Source organism: Erythrolamprus reginae, chromosome 2 (genome assembly GCF_031021105.1).
Source record: "Erythrolamprus reginae isolate rEryReg1 chromosome 2, rEryReg1.hap1, whole genome shotgun sequence".
In the NCBI taxonomy this organism is placed as follows: Eukaryota; Metazoa; Chordata; class Lepidosauria; order Squamata; family Dipsadidae; genus Erythrolamprus; species Erythrolamprus reginae.
The window spans coordinates 172,040,798-172,062,729 of NC_091951.1; the positions used below are offsets into that span (position 1 = coordinate 172,040,798).

General features: G+C 42.7%; 1 protein-coding gene across 1 annotated transcript in view; it reads right to left on the bottom strand.

Moving 5' to 3' along the window:
* The window catches only part of RHBDL3 (rhomboid like 3), a 163,596-nt gene that overhangs the window by 35,202 nt on the left and 106,462 nt on the right, over positions 1–21,932 (bottom strand). The window contains exon 5 of the mRNA XM_070735999.1: positions 1,560–1,784. Within this exon, the coding sequence (XP_070592100.1) occupies positions 1,560–1,784 (225 nt within the window). The remainder of the gene's footprint in view (positions 1–1,559; positions 1,785–21,932) is intronic.

Genomic DNA, 21,932 nt, shown 5'->3' on the forward strand with positions numbered 1-21,932 from the left:
GGACAGACTTCACCCGCAGTATGCACTAGGCTTCTCAGGGTCAGAGCCTTCCCCTCGGGGCCTGACTGTGGGTGCTCAGGTTTTTGTTCGCTCCTATGCTGAGGGGCCAGCATGGATACCCGCCATCATAGCCAGGGAATTGGAGCCATGGTCCTATGAGGTTGGTCTTCTGGACGGCCGCTTCTGGAAAAGGCACATTGACCAGATTCGTCCACGGCATGACGCGACTGCCCGGCCCGGGTCATAACTCACATTTTTCACTGCTGTTGTAACTTCAAACAGTCGCTAAATGAACTGTTGTAAGTTGAGGACTACCTGTATGCTAGACTGACCCATTGCACAAATACATGGTAGACCCGAAGGTACATTATACAAACCTTCTACAAACATAGTGTTATGATCTGCATCCTTTCAGATTTTTAAAATGAACTGTCATCCTTTCTACTGCAATCCCATTACTTTTGTTTAATTGCTCAATATAAAGTAATTAAAACCATTAAGCAATGCCTGAAGATATATTTCAGCATTATGCTGAACTTTAAATAAAGCTTTATTTGAGAGATCAAAGGACCGAACAAGAAATTAAAGGGCCAAAGGCTTACTCCTGCTGTATGTTATTTCCATTTCCCTCGTGGCAAGGAAGAGACCTCATCTTGAACTTGGCATCATTCATTCATTTAATTGATTCTCCAAAACGCCATGGTCCTTCAGAGTCAGTAATTTATCCAACTGTAGGTGAATCATACTGTCCAGGTTTCCCGTCTTAAAACTCCTTGGACTGGACTTCCTTGGTTTAAACATCATATTATTCATGTGATCTAGCCATTCAGAAGGTCTATGGTGGAACAGAGCTGCTTATCCCTCAAAAATTGCTAACATGACTTTTTTCACTGTCATGTAAAAAGGATGATGGATTTTTTAAAAACCCAACCAACCTTGTAGAACAAGGTTTGACAAGAACCTTGTAAGCTCAAGGCCCCATGGGTCAGATATGGCCTGCAGGGCTGCCTTAGAAACTGCAAAGGACCAATCCCTTGGTACCTCTGCAAGTGGAAACGGAGCTTGGGAGGGTCATGAGTGGTCCTCCTGAGCTCTGTTTTCCTTGGCTGAGAGTTGCAGGAGGCCATCACAGCCAAAAATTGAGCTCGGGAGCCCATTTTCGCTGGCAGAGAGCTCAGGCTACCACAGGCGCCCCCAACACAAATAATGTCAATCTGGCCACACCCACCCTGGCCTTGCCCTCTCCTCCCCAAGGTCAATCACAGCCCTGATGCAGCCCTCAATGAAATTGAGTTTGAGGCCCCGTTGTAGAACATCTTACTTCCATGTGAAGAGTTGCAGAAGTTCTCAGCCCAACCTGACTTCAACTGCCAGCCATTCTGTTAAAGTTAAAATCCACAAGTCTTAAAGTTTCCAAGATTGGACACCCCTGGTCTAAATTATATAGGGATTAGATGACACCCAACTTTATCTGATGGCTCGCAAGCGTAACCATTTTCAGGCCAAAGAGAATACAATAGACTAGGTAAACCTCACCCACATCATTTGACAGTACTTGCCTCTACAATTGTGATGGCAATCATGAACCATGGTGGAGGACAGCAGGTGTAGCTGTCGTAGTACCACTTCCGGTCTATCTCACGAGGTAACGTCTCATATGCCACGTGTCGAATCAGCCGCTGAGAAAGGCTGAGTCCTGTCTCCTCCAGGAGGGCCTTGCTGCATAGCCTCCTGTTCCCTTGCAAAATGGCCTGGCGGAAGCTATTGGACCTCTTGTTACTCATCTGAAGATACAGTTAAGAAGAAGGAAAGAAAACAATTAAAATGCAAGACAATTGTTAAATGAGTTTCGCTCCATTTTACAACCTTTTTTGTCATAGTTGTTATGCAAGCCACTGCAGTTGTTAAGTTAGCAATATGGTTGTTAATTGAATCTGGCTTTCCCCATTGACTTTGCTCGTCAGGAAGTCACCAAAGGTGATCACTTGACCCAAGGACCCTGCAATCGTCATAACATAAATAAGAGGTGTGCAGGTACCGTTTCCCCCAAAATAAGACCTTCCCTGAGAATAAGCCCAATCAGGCTTTTAAGTGCAGGGCAATAAGGCCAAGCGCTTATTTCAGGATTCAAAAAATTATAAGACAGGGTCTTATTTTCGGGGAAACACGGTAGTAGCTAGGTAGGTAGAAGGAGAAATTAAAATCAGAACCACATAATATCAACAGATCCCTGAGCTATGAATGATCATCACTACAGATGAATGAGATGACCAGAAGCGATCCCAATTTGATGGCGTTTAATTAAGAGATCCCACAAGCCTAATAGAGTATGTGTATATGGGATATTCCAAATGCACACATAGGCGTTCGCATAGAATAAACACTCTTGTGCAATTTTTTTTTTATTATTATTATTATTATTATTATTATTATTATTATTATTATTATTATTATTATTATTATTATTTATTGGATTTGTATGCCGCCCCTCTCTACAGACTCGGGGCGGCTAACAACAATGATAAAAAACAACATGTAGCAATCCAATTTAATAAAACAACTAAAAACCCTTATTATAAAAACCAAACATACACACAAACATACCATACATAACTTGTAATGGCCTAGGGGAAGGAATATCCTAACTCCCCCATGCCTGGCGACAAAGGTGGGTCTTGAGTAATTTGCGAAAGACAAGGAGGGTGGGGGCCGTTCTAATCTCTGGGGGGAGTTGATTCTAGAGGGCCGGGGCCGCCACAGAGAAGGCTCTTCCCCTGGGGCCCGCCAAACGACATTGTTTGGTCGACGGGACCCAGAGAAGGCCAACTCTGTGTGACATTATCGGCCGCTGGGATTCATGCGGTATAAAGCTGTTCTGGATGTATTCTGCCCCAATGCCATGTAGGGCTTTAAAGGTCATTACCAACACTTTGAATTGTGACCGGAAACCGATCGGCAGCCAGTGCAGTTGCCAGAAACATTTCTGAGAATCCTTTATTCCTATTGACTGCCGCTCTGTTAACATCTGCTTGTAGAAAGCTGCCAAGACTTAACTCAGCACACAAGGGGAAATACTACAGCATTAGCATTTTGGGTTGGTGATGTTGCTTACTCATCTGTACAAGCTTTGTCTGTTTGTCAACCAGGTACAAGATAGCAGGTATGGGTATAAACATAAACATTAAAAAGTAAATACAGATAAATGAGGACAGTAGGACAGTAGCCACACTGGTGCGCTTATACACGCCCCTTAAAGACCTCTTAGGAGTGGGGTGAGGTGGACAGTAGACCGTGTAAGGTTAAAGATTTTGGAGAAGAAACCACAGAGTCAGGTAGAGCATTCCAGACTTTTATCACTCTGTTGCTGAAGTCGTATTTTCTGCAATCAAGTTTGGAGCAGTTTACATTAAGTTTGTATCTAATGTGTGTTGTTGTGATTGAAGCTAAAGTAGTCATTGACAGGTAGGACCTTGTGGCAGGTAATTTTATGAACTATATTTAGATCGGTTCGAAGGCGATGTAGTCCTAAGTTGTCTAAGTCCAAAATTTCAAGTCTGGTGGAATAAGGTATTCTGTTGCGAGTGGATGAATGAAGGACACTTCACGTGAAATCTTTTTGAAATCTCTTGATTGTATCAATGTCTGACATGCAGTGCGGATTCCAGACACGTGAGCTGTATTCGAAAATTGGTCTAGCGAATGTACTGTATGCTCTAGTTAGCAGTGTAACATTGTCAGAGAAGAAGCTACATAAGATTAGACTGACTACTCTTAGTGCCTTTTTGGCAATGTTGTTACAGGAGGCATTGGCAGTTAGATCATTAGATATGAGCAGAGGTGGTTTCCTACTGGTATGGTCTGGTCCGCATGCTCCGGTACTGGCCCGCCAGTGATGCAATTTCGGCACACCGGCTCTGGTGCTGTCTTTGCTGGTCAGTGTGAGCCGCCATCTTTTTTTTGTAAATTTTTGTGATTTTTCGCCTCTCTGAGCATGTGCAGAAGCAAAATCATCCCTCTGAGAATGCGCGGAAGTAAAATTGTGCTAGGGTTGCACATTATGAAGCGCAATCATGAATCATGAATCATTATTATTATTATTATTTATTATTATTATTAAGCACACCGGTAGTAAAAGGTAAGAGAAACCTGCCACTGGACGTGAGTACTCCAAGATTTCAAAGACCAGACCTCCTTTCTTGCCTACGACCAGGGTTGGGCTACTGCCCAGACGGGGGGGGACGCAGTGGGGTAGCGAAAATGGAGCTCCACCCTAGAGCACCCAATCTGCACTGAAAGAAGTTGAAAGAAAATGCACAAGCCACGCCCACAGAGTGGTAGTGAAAATTTTGGTAGCCCTTCACTGCCTACAAAGTACATGGGTAATTGCTTCAAGCTGAGCCAAACAACTTCAAAACAAACTAATCACACTCCTGTAAGCCTTGTCCTGAATGAAAGGAGGCTGAGGTGCAAGCGGCCTCAACAATAAATGTCATTTATCATTTGTTATGTACAACCGTTTTTTAAGCTGCCTTTAATTTCTTCAGGGAGAATGGGAGAATGTGATGCAAATCATCCCAGTGTGACGAGGAAAAAACCAACAACATAAAACAAGAAAAGAGCCTGTTAGGAAAATAACAAGACAAGCAGCAAAGATATACAGCAGTCGCACAGGTTAACGCAATCAATTAAAATGCTAGGAAAGCAAAAGGGACTCTCTGCAACAGTGCCAGAAATATGTCTGCTTCCTTGAATTTTCAGTCATAATTCGCCGTCAGTCACCTGTCTGCTGGTGACACCTGTCCGCTTGTGTCAATTCAATAATTATTATACTCTAATTGTCAAAAAGTACCTTCCTGCTCAGAAGCACTGAAAATTCTGACTTCTAGGCATAGTTCCCTCTAAGCTGAGCAGTGAGCAATCGCTCACTTGAAAATCATCATCAACTCAGAGTTTTCCAAACCTGCCCAGAAGCCGAGAGGGAAAGAGTGAGAGGGAAGGAGAGAGAGAGGAAGAGAGGAAGAGAGAGAAACAGATAGAAAAAAGGGAGGAAGGAAAAGAGAAAGAAAAAGAATGGGAGTAAGGAAGAGAGAAAGAAAATCAAAATCTAGTTTGAAACTAGCTCAACTATTTAAGTGGCATTTTGATATTGATAGAGTTGCCCTATTATGAACTCACTGTTATAGACACACAGTACAGTATTTTATTTTGAAATTCTCTGAGGCAAAACAGGGTGGGTTTTTTGTTTGTTTGTTTATTTATTTATTTATTATTTCTGTGCCGCCCAGTCCCGAAGGGACTGCCGCTCAGACACTATACTTTTCCGCCCACCCCCCAAAAAAATTAGAGGGAACACTGCTTCTAGGTACTGCATTATTAGATTTAGCTAACCCCTGAATTATTTTCATAATAGTGGCAGCCTCTCAAGGAAAGAAAAAAGAGGGGGGGACACCCCCTATTAAGATATTTAAATTTAGTAGCTGGAACAGTGGGGTTGTACAATGAGCCAGGACACACAATTGTAGTTGATTGGTTGGAGAATGCTCACACTTACTCCTGTGTAAGGCAATCTATGCTGTGATTGGTTGCTGTAGATGTGGGGGGAGAATTTTCTCTCCCCCCCCCCCAAATTTGGGGAAAGTGGTGGGTTCTGTGGGCATGGCTTGGGCTGTTGTGGCTCGGCTTGGCAGATGTGGCTAGGTGGACCTGACAGGGGAAGATTACTGGAACATCTCCATTTCCTCCCAATTATCCAGGACTCGGGAGGCAGAGAATAGGTGGCAGTAGAGATGGTATTTATCGGTTCTCCAAATTACTCAAAATTTCCGCTACCGGTTCTCCAGAATTGGTCAGAACTTACTGAAACCCACCTCTGTTCCACAGGTAATTGGGTGGCTTCTGCATTACCAGCCTATTCACCTCATTAAATAAGATCCCCTCTCCTCAAATATAAACATTATTTTCACTGGATCATGCTACCGCATGGAAATCCCATATCTACCTTATTAGAATTTTACTTTAATTCACTGAATTAGAAATTTGCTCCAAATCCGAAACTTGTTGCTTGTATCCATACGATTTGTATTAATATTGTTTCCTGATTGCTTATTTGAACCCTGTGACAATCATTAAGTGTTGTACTTCATGATTTTTGGCAAATATGTATTTTCTTTTATGTACCCTGAGAGCATATGCACCTAAGACCAATTCCTTGGGTGTCCAATCACACTTTGCCAATAAAGAATTCTATTCTATTCTATTCTATTCTATTCTATTCTACTCCATTCCATTCCATTCCATTTCATTCCATTCTAGTTCAGTCTAGTCTGTTACATCTTCTGAACTAGCCATAATTTTTCTGAAATAAATTATTATTTTACAGGATTTTGACTGGTCTTTTCAGGTATCTCATTTTCTTTAAGTATCCATGGTTTAAACGCATAAATCAAATATGATGTGCATGCATATAATCAAATAAATATATACTGTATTACAAGCCCACTGCTGTTACAAAATTCTTGTTTAATTACGTATCTTGAGACCACTTATAACACATCAGAAAATTGAGATGTGAGAAGGCTGACAAAACCAATAATTTTATGGTGGGGGACAATCAGAATTCTAAACACTCTACTGCTCCCCACTGCTCAGTCATCTATGAGGGAAATGGAGATACAGTAATACCTCTACTTAAGAACACCTCTATACTTAAGAACTTTTGTAGATAAGAACCGGGTATTCAAGACTTTTTTGCCTCTGCTTAAGAAACCTGAGCCCGGAAATATTTCCCAGGAAATTTGAGAGTGGCATGAAGGCCCGGCCAGTTTCCTGCCATTCCCTCTTTAATCCCAGCCATCTCGGGTTTTTCTGGGCTGCCAGAGGATCCTTTCAGTGGCACTAAAGGAGGCTTTGGCAGTCCAGAGCAAACAGAGCATTTTCCTTTCTCTGGGCGCTTGGAGAGGGAATAAACCTCTGCCAACGCCCAGAGAAAAGAAACGTTCCCTTCGCTCTGGGCAGCCCAGAGAGAACAGAGCGTTTTCTTTTCTCTGGGCACTTGGAGAGGGAATAAACCTCTGCCAACACCCAGAGAAAAGAAACGTTCCCTTCGCTCTGGGCAGCCCAGAGAGAACAGAGCGTTTTCTTTTCTCTGGGCACTTGGAGAGGGAATAAACCTCTGCCAACGCCCAGAGAAAAGAAACGTTCCCTTCGCTCTGGGCAGCCCAGAGAGAACAGAGCGTTTTCTTTTCTCTAGGCACTTGGAGAGGGAATAAACCACTTTGCTGTGATGATTCCCTCGCACTGCCTCCCACACACCCGGCGCGAGGTTGCCTCCTGGAGCGTCTGGGCAGAGAAAGGCAAAAGGGGGTGCTTCACCCCGGCCAAATCAACTCGGCTTCAGCAAACCAAGGAGTCACCACAGTGAAGGAAAGGATCCGGCTACAATGCAAGCAAGCAAGAGAAGAGGGGAGCCCTTCAACATGGGAAGGAAAAGGAAGCAGGTAGCAGATACCAGGTAGCAGCAGCCACCTTTCGGTCAAAGGAGCAGAGATTCCCCCCTTCTCACTTGCCTGGGTTTCTCTCTCTAGCGCAGTGTATGGGAGGTAGTCTCGCCGGGTGTATGGGAAGCATGTGCTCCTCCTCGCCGCCTCAGAGTCCCTCTTTTTTTTTTAAGCCTTAAAATTTTGGATTTTTTTGATTCCCGTCACCTCACCTTCTTCCTTTGGCAGCGACTGTCCTGCTCCTTTTCTTCCCCCTCCCCCTCCCACACAAATTCCGAGCTTTTGTTTTTTTTCCTAATGGGTTTGCACGCATTATTTGCTTTTACATTGATTCCTATGGGAAAAATTGCTTCTACTTACAAACTTTTCTACTTAAGAACCTGGCCACGGAACGAATTAAGTTCTTACATAGAGATACCACTGTAGTCCTCAATTTACAAGTTCATTTAGTGACCGTTTGAAATTACAGCAACACTGAAAAAAATGACTTGACCCGTTTTTCACACTTACAACTGTTGCAGCTTCCCCATGGTCACAGGATCAAACCTCAGATACTTGGCAACTGACTCATATTTATGATGTTGCAGTGTCCTGGGGTGATGTGGTCACTTTTTGTGACCTTCTGACAAGTAAAGTCAGTGGGGAATCCTGATCCACTTAACAACCATGTCACTAACTTTACAGTAATTCACTTAAGCATCATAGGAAGAAAAATGGGGGGAAACTCACTTAACTTTCTCATTTAGTGACAGAAATGTTAGGTCATAAGTGGAGGACTACCTGTAATAAGCTATTTTGTTTAAATATGTAGATGCCATAGAAACCAAACATTTTCCAGTAAAAAGGTTTTTAAAAGTGATACTTGCTGAGTGGAGTAAACAGCATTTAAAATCTTCTTCATTTTCTCCCAAACCTATCTTCATTTTTTATTCATTTATCTCAGGCTATATACTGATTACTTGTATCCTGTCTAGGTGCTTATTGTACTGAAAAGCCTTTAATCCGGACATACAGCATAAAAGCACTAAATAATATCATGTGATGAAAGAAAAAAAGAATGGGAAACCGACTGACATCTCTCTAGATAATTATTCTTGTAATTGCCTACCTCAAAAACAAACAACTCATGTTACAGCAAGAAAAAGAACGAGGAAACAATACTTTCTGTGGCTTTAATAGAACACTTAATGTTCCCGGATGAAATCCCAAAAACTTCAAAAGTTCTGTTTAAATGTTCTTGTAATGAGATTCTCCAGAGTCATCGCGAGTTAGGTGGCTTACAAATCTGATTTATATTTAAAAAAGCCTCCACTCTTCTCCATTAGCCTTGGACATAAACATATCAGTCGGGGTAGTTTCAAATATTTTACATCTCTGCTGAAGGGCTCTTCAACAGAATACCAGCACTAAAACGCTGTTATCCAGGACAGAAGGGGACACAAATATATGAAAGCTGAAATGATTCCTCTTCATCTTTTTCAGATCCATGTTCTGAATTGAAATTGGGGTTTGCGGAGAAAACCAGAGAGGAGAACACTTCCTTTGGTGCTGGTCCAGTTACTAGCAGTAGAAGATTCTCGAGATCATGTTGTGGGATCCCAGATTCTACCGCTAGTAATTGGCCCCAAAGGAGGTGCTCTCCTCTCTGCTTTTCTCTCGAAATCTCCACTTTCATGCAAAATAGGGATTTGAAATGTGACAGGGAATTAATTCAGCTTACATACATTTATGTCCACTTCCACCCTGGATAACAGCATTTTAGTGCCACTCTGTTGTAGAGTCCTTAGAAATGCACAATATTGAAAACTGCCCTGATTGAGATATTTCTGTCCATTGCTAATGGAGGAGAGTGGGGTTTTCCCCCTTAAATCCTATTTATAAGCCACCTAACTCATGATGATCCTAGACCAGTGATGGCAAACCTTTTTTCCCCTCAGGTGCCAAAAGCACATGCACAGGTTCTATCATGCACAGGCGAGTGCCCACATCCATAATTCAATGCCCAGGGAGGGCAAAAACAGCCTCCCTTGTCCCCAGAGGCTTATTGAGGCTGGAAATGGCCTGTTTCTCGACTTTGGGTGGGCCTAGTAGGCCCGTTTTTCACTCTCCCCAGACTTCGGAGGCTTCCCTGGAGCTTGGGTAGGTAAAAATATACCCCCCAGAGGCCATCTGGAAACCTAAAATGCCCTCCCAGACCCTCCGCACGAGCCAAAAATCAGCTGGCCAGTCAGTGATGGGCTACCAAAATTTTCACTACCACACTGTGGGCATGGCTTATGCGTTTTCTTTCAACATCTTTCAGTGCAAATTGGGTGTTCTGGGGTTGAGCTCCATTTTTGCTACCCCACTGCATTCCCCCCCCGTCTGGGCAGTAGCCCACCCCTGCGGCCAGTGCGCACATGCATGCTGGAGATAATCTAAGGCGATGGCTTGTATGCCAGCCGATATGGCTCTGTGAGCTACCTGTGGCATACGTGCCATACGTTCGCCATCACTGCCCTAGACCCTAACCCAGGGCTAACTCTAATCACACCTTTTGGAATGAGGGCCTCTCTGGGAAAGGCATAGTCTATAAAATTCTTCCTCTAAATTTATGAGTAAATTTAGATCTTGTCATCATTTCACAATGTTATCTAGCACCTCGGTAGGTGCGAGACAAGAGACCTATGAGTAATTGAAATGAGTAATCACCCAGCCATCGCTTTCCACACTACATATTTTTGTATTGATTTATGCAACCTCTTTTATGATGACGGGACTACAAACGCAATAAAAGAAATACGAATTAACTGCGTGGTTTGGCTTACTCAGCACTTGGACCTGCAAGATTCTGTAAAGACAAAGGAGAAAAGTTGGAGGGTTTCAGTCAGAATCCATTTCTGAGATTAAGAATTAAGAACGTCTATTTATATTGCTCTCCGGTTTATTGTTCAATGTACATTTTATTTCTAACACCTGGCAACTTCCAATATCAACCAACAAATGTTCTACCCTCCACATCGGCAAAAAAATTCCAAACCTCGCATATGAACTGAGTAAACAAATTCTCGCAGCCAACCCACACTCAGTAAAAGACCTTGGAATACTAATATCAAACGACCTAAGTGCCAAAGCCCACTGCAACAATATCGCCAAAAAGGCTTCCAGAGTTGTTAACCTGATCCTACGTAGCTTCAGCTCTGGCAGTCTCACACTACTGACTAGAGCCTACAAAACCTATGCCAGACCCATTCTCAAATACAGCTCATCTGTCTGGAACCCATACCACATCTCAGACATCAACACTCTCGAAAACGTCCAAAGATATTTCACCAGAAGAGCCCTTCACTCCTCCACTCGAAACAGAATACCCTACAAAAATAGACTATCCATCCTGGGTCTTGAAAGCTTAGAACTGCGGCGCCTAAAACAAGATTTAAGTATTGCCCACAAGATCATATGCTGCAACGTCCTTCCGGTCAACGACTACTTCAGCTTCAACCGCAACAACCCAAGAGCACACAACAGATTCAAACTTAATATTAACCGCTCCAAACTTGACTGTAAAAAATATGACTTTAACAATCGAGTTGTCGAAGCGTGGAACTCATTACCGGACTCAATTGTGTCAACCCCTAACCCCCAACACTTCTCCCTTAGACTCTCCACGATTGACCTCTCCAGGTTCCTAAGAGGCCGGTAAGGGGCGTACATAAGTGCACTGATGTGCCTATCGTCCCCTGTCCAATTGTCTTTCCTTATCTCATATATCATATATATTCTCTCCTTATCTCTTATATCATATATATTCTCTCCCTCCCATCTACTTCTCTTCTTTTTACTTTCTATCGTTATATATATTACTTAATGTCTATTCTCTTCCATATGTATTGTATATTGGACAAAGAATAAATAAATAAAAATAAATAAAAAATAATATGGGTAGTCTTCAACATATGACCAGTGACCACAACCAAACTAGACATTTCTCAGTTTTTCTAAATATTTCAATGAGTTAATTGTTCTGTAAATGCTGGCTAGACTGGAGTGAACATTAGCTAACATGTGGCAAGCTGACCTTAAGATACCAATTATAAAATAAAGGGTAGTTTAATAGCATGAATCATGGATTCAGCTTTAGTATGTGAACAAATGCAAAGGTGATCTGGTAAGGGATATTACTATATTTTATTACCATCAAGGGAAAAGTGTTGATTTAGGCAATTGAAAATGCCCTTGCATGCAGTGTATAAAGGATTTTATAAAAATATCTAAATATTCCTCATAGCTAGCAAACAATGGTAAATGTGTTGGTATTTATCATACCTAACAAGCATGTAAACTTTTGAGATTTATTTCAATAATTTCAATGAAAAAATTCCAAGACTATACTGCAGCACAACTTATTTCCATTTATTCTTTTTTTTTTTTACTTCTACATACGAGTCTACGGAGAGGGGCGGCATACAAATCCAATAAATAATAATAATAATAATAATAATAATAATAATAATTATTATTATTATTATTATTATTATTATTATTATTATTATTATTATATGGTGCCTGTGTATGGGTGAGGAAGAGACAGAGGGAGAAGAAGACAGAAGGAAACTGAAACACTCCACATCATAGAATTTAATTTCAGAAAAAGTCCCCAGAAAGAATAACTATTTTTATACAGTTGTTTTAGGTCAACGCATTTTATAGATGTAATGGACAAATGTTTGAAAACACATAGGACATGCACAGGGGTATCCATAGATCAGGTCCAAAAAGTCAAAATAGTGTCCATAGTGGTGCAATTTAAATTCTACCTGCTTTCTATGTTCATAGCGGGTATTTCACTCAGATAACTAAAAATGAGAATAGCAGTAGAGGACAGTACTACTTTGTTTCTACCTTTTTTTGGAGGTATTTTTTCGGCTAGCAGGCTACCCTATGGTTCTGGACCTTTGTAACAGTCTCACATTATGTGTGAAGCAAAATTCTATTTCTCCAACAAATTCAGGGCAACAAAATTTCATTGAATTGCAATCACTGGTTATCAAGGGCCTTTCATTACTATATGGAGAAGAGTTCCCATATGGTCGTAATTTACTTACTGCCTGATTTCTTGTTTGGGTTTTTTTTTAATCAAATACTTAAGCATTGACAGAAAGAATAGGGAATTTATTGTGGCCTGGCACATTTTTAAGTCCAACCACACCCCCACACCCCCACACAAGAAAAGCCATCCTGCTTTTTTTCCCCATGCAGCTGATCGGCAGCTTCTTTAATAACCTGGTTATTAAAAGTGGAGGCAGATGGATAAAATGCAAAAGGGAAAAGGGATTAAGAAAAAGAAAAGCATCCTCTGATTCATTAAATATTCACTTTCCTTAATATTGTTTATTGGATTATTCAGCATGCAAAGAAGGAAGTGGTTGAGATTGTGTCCTAACAATGCATGCTGTGCTTTCTCAAATACATTCACGCCTGAGGGAGAAATGTGTAATGGAACACTATTACAATATGCTTATTTTCCACAGCTAGATATGCTTTTGAAATGCTTCTGAAGCCTATTTCCAAACAAGATAGATGATGAAGGAATTATTTACACTCAATTTTGCAACAAGGGAGGGAAAGAGTGCAGCGTGTGGCTCCTGAAATTCTTTCCCATCCCTTTACCACTGTATTTTCACAAACCAACTAATGTACAGCACGGCTGTGGTTATAACTGATCATCTTGGGTGCAAAATCAACAAACCAGAAAGAAAAGACAAATAGCGGACTACCAAAATGGTAGCTTAAGGCTGGAAAATAAAATCAGAGTGCTAGGAACAAGTTGTAAGCAAGCTAGAACAGATGAAGAAAAGAGGGTGAAGAACAAGAAGACCAATGCCTGATCAAGATGGTTGCAGTGACCATCTATGTTTGTGGTTTGATGTAAAAACTCATTGTGAGCAATCCTATAATGCAACCAAAGTATTGGATTTCAGAAAAACAAATTTTAATGCAATGGGGGAATATTTAGATAATGAATTAAAGGGGAGGGATAAAATGGCAGGAGCGAGCACCCAGTGGACTGTATTAAAAAAGGCCATCTTAAAAGCCACTGGACTGTATGTAAGACAAATAACTAAAGGTAAACCTTTATGGGGAAGGTTGTTGAGAAGGTGGTGGCACTTCAGCTCCAGCAGTCCTTGGAAGAAGCCGATTATCTAGGTCCTCAGCAGTCTGGATTCAGGCCCGGCTACAGCACGGAAACTGCTTTGGTCGCGTTGATGGATGATCTCTGGCGGGCCCAGGACAGGGGCTTGTCCTCTGTCCTGGTGCTTCTTGACCTCTCAGCGGCTTTCGATACTATCGACCATGGTATCCTTCTGCACCGACTAGAGGGGTTGGGAGTGGGAGGCACTGTTCTTCAGTGGTTCTCCTCATACCTCTCTGGTCGGTCGCAGTCGGTGTTAGTAGGGGATCAGAGGTCGACCGCTAGGTCTCTCCCTTGTGGGGTGCCTCAGGGGTCGGTCCTCTCCCCCCTGCTATTTAATATCTACATGAAACCGCTAGGTGAGATCATCCAAGGGCATGGGGTGAGGTATCATCAATACGCCGATGATACCCCATGTCCAGCCAACGAAGCAGTGGAAGTGATGTGCCGGTGCCTGGAGGATGTTAGGGCCTGGATGAGTGTCAACAAGCTCAAACTCAACCCAGACAAGACGGAGTGGCTGTGGATCTTACCTCCAAAGGACAACTCCATCTGTCCATCCATTACCCTGGGGGGAGAATCACTGGCCCCCTCAGAGAAGGTTCGCAACTTGGGCGTCCTCCTTGATCCACAGCTCACATTAGAGAAACATCTTTCAGCTGTGGCGAGGGGGACGTTTGCCCAGGTTCGCCTTGTGCACCAGTTGCGACCCTACTTGGACCGGGAGTCACTGCTCACAGTCACTCATGCCCTCATCACCTCGAGGCTTGACTACTGTAACGCTCTCTACATGGGGCTACCTTTGAAAAATGTTCGGAAACTTCAGATCGTGCAGAATGCAGCTGCGAGAGCAATCATGGGCTTTCCCAAATATGCCCATGTTACACCAACACTCCACAGTCTGCATTGGTTGCCGATCAGTTTCCGGTCACAATTCAAAGTGTTGGTTATGACCTATAAAGCCCTTCATGGCACCGGACCAGATTACCTCAGGGAACGCCTTCTGCTGCATGAATCCCAGCGACCAGTTAGGTCCCACAGAGTGGATCTTCTCCGGGTCCCGTCAACTAAGCAATGTCGCCTGGCGGGACCCAGGGGAAGAGCCTTCTCTGTGGTGGCCCCAGCCCTCTGGAACCAACTCCCCCCAGAGATTAGAACGGCCCCCACCCTCCTTGCCTTTCGTAAACAACTTAAAACCCACCTCTGCCACCAGGCATGGGGGAATTGAGATCCTCTTTCCCCCTAGGCCTTTACAATTCTATGCATGGTATGTATGTATGTATGTTTGGTTTTTATATTAATTGATTTTTAATCATCAATACCAAATTACTATTGTACACTGTTTTATTGTCGCTGTTAGCCGCCCCGAGTCTCTGGACAGGGGCGGCATACAAATCCAATAAATAAATAAATAAAGAAAGAAGAAGAAGAAACTGCTATGGTTTAGCAATGATGTAAGGGCTATAGTCAATGAAAAAAAGGCTGCCTATAGGAGGTATAAAGAGTCTGGAAGTATAGCTGATAGGGAGGTGTATAAAATGAGACAGAAGGAGGCAAAACAGATAATATATGCTGCTAAAGCCTCAAAAGAGGAAGAAATTGCCAAATCTGTAAAGAAGGGGGATAAAACCTTCTTCAGATATATTAGTGATAAGAAGAAGAAAAACTGCGGCATCACGAAGCTTAGTACCGGGAATAATACATGCATTAATGGGAATAAGGAGATCGCTGACCATTTCAATAGCTACTTCTGTTCAGTTTTCTCAAAAGACACCTTACAAAATAATACTATAGAGGGATATAACATTGCTTCCAGCTGTACAGATTCAGCTCCAGTGATCTTAGAAGCCGATGTCTTAGAAGAACTTGAACGATTAAAGATAAATAAGGCAATGGGTCCAGATGGCATCCACCCCAGAGTTCTTAAAGAACTCAGATCTGTCATTGCTACCCCCCTGACTGATTTGTTTAACCAATCCTTGTTAACAGGAGAAGTTCCTGAGGATTGGAGAATGGCCAGTGTTGTGCCTATCCACAAGAAGGGCAATAGAGAAGAAGCTGGTAACTACAGGCCAGTTAGCTTGACATCAGTGGTAGCTAAAATGATGGAGACTCTACTCAAAAAGAGGATAAATCAGCACCTAAAAAATAATAACTTATTGGACCCAAATCAGCATGGCTTTACTGAAGGCAAATCATGTCAGACTAATCTCATTGATTTCTTTGACTATGTCACAAAGGTGTTGGATGAAGGTGGTGCCGTGGATATTGCCTACCTGGACTTCAGAAAAGCCTTTGATATGGTTCCACATAAAGAGCTGATAGATAAATTAGTGAAGATTGAACTTAATCCCTGGATAGTTCAATGGATTTGCAGCTGGCTGAAGGGTAGACATCAGAGAGTTATTGTTAATGGCGAGTATTCTGAGCAGTCAGGTTACAAGCGGTGTGCCACAAGGGTCTGTTCTGGGTCCTATTCTTTTTAATATGTTTGTGAGTGACATAGGGGAAGGTTTGGTAGGGAAGGTTTGCCTATTTGCCGATGACTCTAAAGTGTGCAATAGGGTTGATATTCCTGGAGGCGTCTGTAATATGGTAAATGATTTAGCTTTACTAGATAAATGGTCAAAGCAATGGAAACTGCAGTTTAATGTTTCCAAATGTAAAATAATGCACTTGGGGAAAAGGAATCCTCAATCTGAGTATTGTATTGGCAGTTCTGTGTTAGCAAATACTTCAGAAGAAAAGGATTTAGGGGTAGTGATTTCTGACAGTCTCAAAATGGGTGAACAGTGCAGTCAGGCGGTAGGGAAAGCAAGTAGGATGCTTGGCTGCATAGCTAGATGTATAACAAGCAGGAAGAGGGAGATTATGATCCCGCTATATAGAATGCTGGTGAGACCACATTTGGAATACTGTGTTCAGTTCTGGAGACCTCACCTACAAAAAGATATTGACAAAATTGAACGGGTCCAAAGACGGGCTACAAGAATGGTGGAAGGTCTTAAGCATAAAACGTATCAGGAAAGACTTAATGAACTCAATCTGTATAGTCTGGAGCAGTGTTTTTCAACCAGTGTGCCGTGGCACACTAGTGTGCCGCGAGACATGGTCAGGTGTGCCGCGAAGCTCAGAGAGAGAAATTTATTTATTTATTCATTCATTCATTCATTTATTAGATTTGTATGCCGCCCCTCTCTGTAGACTTGGGGCAGCTAACAACAATAATGAAACAACATATAACAAATCTAATATTTAAAATAATTAAAAGACCCTTATTTAAAAAACCGAACATACACACAAACATACCATGCATAAATGGTAGAGGCCTAGGGGGAAGGGAATATCTCAATTCCCCCATGCCTGACGACAGAGGTGGGTTTTAAGAAGCTTACGAAAGGCAAGGAGGGTGGGGGCAATTCTGATCTCTGGGGGGAGTTGGTTCCAGAAAGAAAGCAAGAGAGAGAGAGAAAGAAAGTAAGAGAGAGAAAGAGAGAGAGCGAGAGAAAGAGAACAAGAGGGAGAGAAAGAGAACAAGAGAAAGAAAGCAAGAGAGAGAGAGCAAGAGAGAGCAAGACATAGAGGGAGGGAGGGAGAGAGAAAGAGAGCAAAAAAGAGAGGAAGGAAGGAAGAGAAAGAAAGAGGGATGGAGAGAGAGAGAAAGAAAGAGGAAGGAAGGGAGAGAAAGAAGGAGAGAGAAATAGAGCGAAAGGGAGGAAGAGAGAGAGAGAGAATTTTTTGGTCCAATCTTTTTTTAACACTCCCACACTCCCCCCCCCCCGCTCAATGTGCCCCAGGGTTTCATAAATGTAAAAAATATGCCACGGCTCAAAAAAGGTTCAAAATCTCTGGTCTGGAGGACAGAAGGAAAAGGGGGGACATGATCGAAACATTTAAATATATTAAAGGGTTAAATAAGGTCCAAGAGGGAAGTGTTTTTAAAAGGAAAGTGAACACAAGAACAAGGGGACACAATCTGAAGTTAGTTGGGAGAAAGATCAAAAGCAACATGAGAAAATATTATTTTACTGAAAGAGTAGTAGATCCTTGGAACAAACTTCCAGCAGACGTGGTAGATAAATCCACAGTAACTGAATTTAAACATGCCTGGGATAAACATATATCCATCCTAAGATAAAATACAGAAAATAGTATAAGGGCAGACTAGATGGACCAGGAGGTCTTTTTCTGCCGTCAGACTTCTATGTTTCTATGTTTCTAAGAAACAACAGAATAATAGAATCAAAAGGGATCTTGGAGGTCTTTTAGTCCAATCCTCTGCTTAAGTGGTGTTGTGGTTAGCTCTGGCCCAGCTTCTGCCCCAAGGAATGTGCCGGTGGATGTGGGGGAGACATCCACATGCTGCATGCCTGTTTTGCTCCTAGTGGAATCTGCCGATGAAGTCTCCTTTGACCAAAGAGGCCTGAGTGACAGGGAGGAGGAGAGTTTGGTAGACAGCCCAGGAGGAGATCAATCATCTGTATCATCTCTGGATTCTGAACAAGAATTAATGACACATCCACGCATGCATAGAGTGATGCATAGGAAGCAACAACTAAAGGATTATTACAAAAGTAAATGAGGCCACCTGTGGTTGGGTGGGGCTGCTGTAATTAGTGCTGCTGCTATAAATAGCAGCGTGTGGGTTTGGCCGTTGTGGAGAATTATCTGATCATTGTGTTTCATGAATGTCTTGCTGACTCCGGCCTTTGTTGACTTTTCACCACTTTGAAACCAAAGCAGAGCAAAGTGTGTGGGTGTTTCACTTCGTGGAAGAAGAAGGGCTGTGACGTTTCTTCACAGCTGCAAGCTAAGTAATTAAGGACTGAGTAAGGGACTTGTACAGACTACCAGGTTGTTTTGGGACGAGTGCTCTTTGCAATACAAAAAGAGTGCTTAGTTTATTTTGAATTTTGTAATAAAGAACATTGTTTTGAATTTTCAAACGTGTGTGTGTCTGAAATTTATACCTTTGAATTTTTGGGAGGCTCCTACCAGAGAGTCCGGCAGACCAAGTGGGAATCCCTCTACCACTACAGACAAATTATTTTTCCAATCTCTTCTTTAAAAAGAAGAGTGATGGAGCACCCACAACTTCTGAAGGCAAGCTTTCCACTGATTGTTCTCACTGTCAAGAAATTTCTCCTTAGTCCTAGTTTGGTTAGATGAGTGTTTTTCAACCGGTGTGCCGCGGCACACTAGTGTGCCGCGAGATATGGTCAGGTGTGCCGCGAGGCGGTTCGGGCCCCCCCCGCTATTGCCCCCCCGCCGCCGCCGCCGCTATTGGCACCCTCCCACGGGAGGCCGGCAAAGGTTGCTTTGAAAGTCGGCCCCCTCACGCCCATGGCTTCTCGTCGCTTCCCCAAAGCACCGTCGCTTCCCCGAAAGCGCGCTCCTCATCTCCCTGCCAGCCCGCGGGGGGGCGGGGAGGCGCCGGCAGCAGAAGGGAAGGGAGCCGCAGCCGCCCCTGCCTCCCCACGGTGCCTCCGGCCCCCTCGGCCTTTCGGCGCTGCCCCCCGCCCGCCCCCTCTCCTCCTCCGCTGTCTCCTGCCTTTCGGCGTGGCTCCTCCCGCACCCGGAACGCAGGAGACAAAAAATGGCCCAACTCTCATTCTCTCTCCGTTCTCAGCGGAGGCCACCGAAGGTAATATTCAATGTCGGGAGCGCGCGGGCGGTTGCGCACGCTCCCTACCCCCCTGCTAGCCGCTCGGAATATTCAAAATAAGAAAAACCTTTGCCGGTGAAGGCTTTTCTTATTTTGAATATTCCGAGCGGCTAGCAGGGGGGTAGGGAGCACGCGCAACCGCTCGCGCGCTCCCGACATTGAATATCACCTTCGCTGGCCTCCGCTGAGAAGAACGGAGAGAGAACGAGAGTGAGTGACAGCAACAGACAGCAAGATAGAGTGAAAGTGAGAAAGAGAGAGAGAGAAAGGGGGGAGAGAAAGAGATAGCAAGAGAGAGAACAAGAGAGAGAAAGAGTGTGAGAAAAAAACAAGAGAGAGAGAGAAAGCAAGAGAGAGAGAGAAAACAAGAGAGAAAGTGAGAAAAAGAGAGAAAGAGGGAGGGAGAGAGAAAGAGAGAGAGAGAAAGAACAAGAGAGAGAGAGAGAGAGAAAATAAGAGAAAAAGAGATAGCAAGACAGAGAGAAAGCAAGAGAGACAGATAGGGAGAGGAAAGGAGAGAGAAATGAGAACAAAAAGGGGAGAAAAAAGGAGAAATGATTGAGGCAGAGAATGAGAGGAGAGAGAAACAAAAGAGAGAGAGAGGGGTGATTCTTGAAGCATATGGTAAAAAGCACCCAAATAATAAGAAATGCCCCCCAGCCCACACCTCTTTTTGAAAAGAATAAAAGAGAAAAAACCCCAGCCCTCAACTGGTTTTGGAAATGGTTCCAGTGTGTATACACACACACACATAAGGGGGGGGAGAGAGACAGGGATGGAAAAAGAGAAGTGAGAGGGAAAAGGAATGAGGGAAAAAGGGAGGAAGAGAGAGAAATGACAAACATGAGAGAGAAAAGGGGGAAAGACAGGAGAAGTACCCAGAAATGAGATATAAAGTTGAGTAGGGATGATTGATGATTGACTGTATTTATAAGGGGATGTTACATGGGATTGTATATACGAGGGGGTTATGTATGTATGTATGTATGTATGTATGTATGTATGTATGTATGTATGTATTTATTTATTTATTTATTTATTTAATTTGTGTCATTTTGGTTGGTGGTGTGCCCCAGGATTTTGTAAATGTAAAAAATGTGCCGCGGCTCAAAAAAGGTTGAAAATCACTGGGTTAGATAAATCCAATTCCTGTAACTGTTCTTCATATGCTTTAGTTTCCAGTCCTCTCATCATCTTTGTAGCTCTTCTCTGTGCTGTTTCTAGAGTCTCAACGTCTTTATCGTGGCGACCAAAATTGGATGCAATATTCCAAGTGTGGCCTTATCAAGGCATTATAAAATGGCACTAATACTTTCATTTAGAAACAATATGTCATCAAGAAACAAGGAAGAGTAGAGAAGTACTGGATACTATAAAGCTGAGCAGTAAATAACAGCTATGTCCAAGTAGATCAGCAGATACAAAGATCGAATTGCACACTATTGACAGAATCTCCAGTTTCAAGCGAATCTGAATCATTTTGACCAATCCGTTAATTAAGAGACAGCAGTGAATCAGTCAACATTTGAAAAAGAAGAAACAGTGTAGTTTTGGGCACAGCCATGAGACAACGCAAAGAAATATAATAGGAATGTACCTCAGAGAAAGAAGGTGGACAAGGATTAAAATGAAGCTAAAATAAAGCACTTAAAATAACAGCAGAAATGGTGGAGAAAATGGCAACCAAGATCAAGAATTGGCCAACACCAGGAGAAGATGAACGACACGGTTTTTAGTTGAAGCATCTGATTGATCCATGACATAACCACATACTTCAAGGAGGTAAAATGGAAGATCAGTTAATGTTGGCAAAACCTACTTAACAATGCAAGATCCAACAAATGGCAGCAGGAAACTGAAGGTCAATTGCGTTCTTACTATTCATATTGCTAACTGGTTGGATCAATGCGGTCCAACAGCATCTATTTGAAAGCAAACTGTTTCCACTTGAGCAGAAGGGATGCTGCCCAAATTGCAGAGAAACAAGAGATCAGTTCCTAACTGGCAAGATGATTTTTAAACATTGCAAGAGAAGGAAGACTGATTTGAATGCACTGTGGATTGAAGGCATTTGACTCCCTGGCACATGGTTGGATAATCAAGTGCCTTAAAACAGCAGGAGTCAGTGAAAACATCAGAAGCTTTGTGCAAAGATCAATGCCACAACGGAAGATATAGTTGCTAGTCAGTGGTGATATATTGGGGAAGATTAATATCATCTTTCAAGGGAACTCACTCTTACCACTACCGTTTGTCATTGCACTGATTCTTCTGCAAACAATGCTGAATAACTCAGGCCATGGCTATCAAGCAACAAGGCTACCCCACCTGCTTCCCATGAATGATCTGAACCTGTATGGAAAAACATCGTCTGAAATAGTCTCACTGCTCAACACTGTCCAATGTACTACAAGGATTAGTAGTAGAATTTGGACTGGATAAACATGCCATCCTCTCACCCTCCGCAGAGGGAAAATAGTGAAAACCGAAGGAATCAGGACACTTTATGGAAATATCAAGAGTCTGGATGAAGATGATCATTACAATACCTGGGTATCCTTCAAGCTGTCAACATTAAGCAAACTGAAGTCAAGAAGAT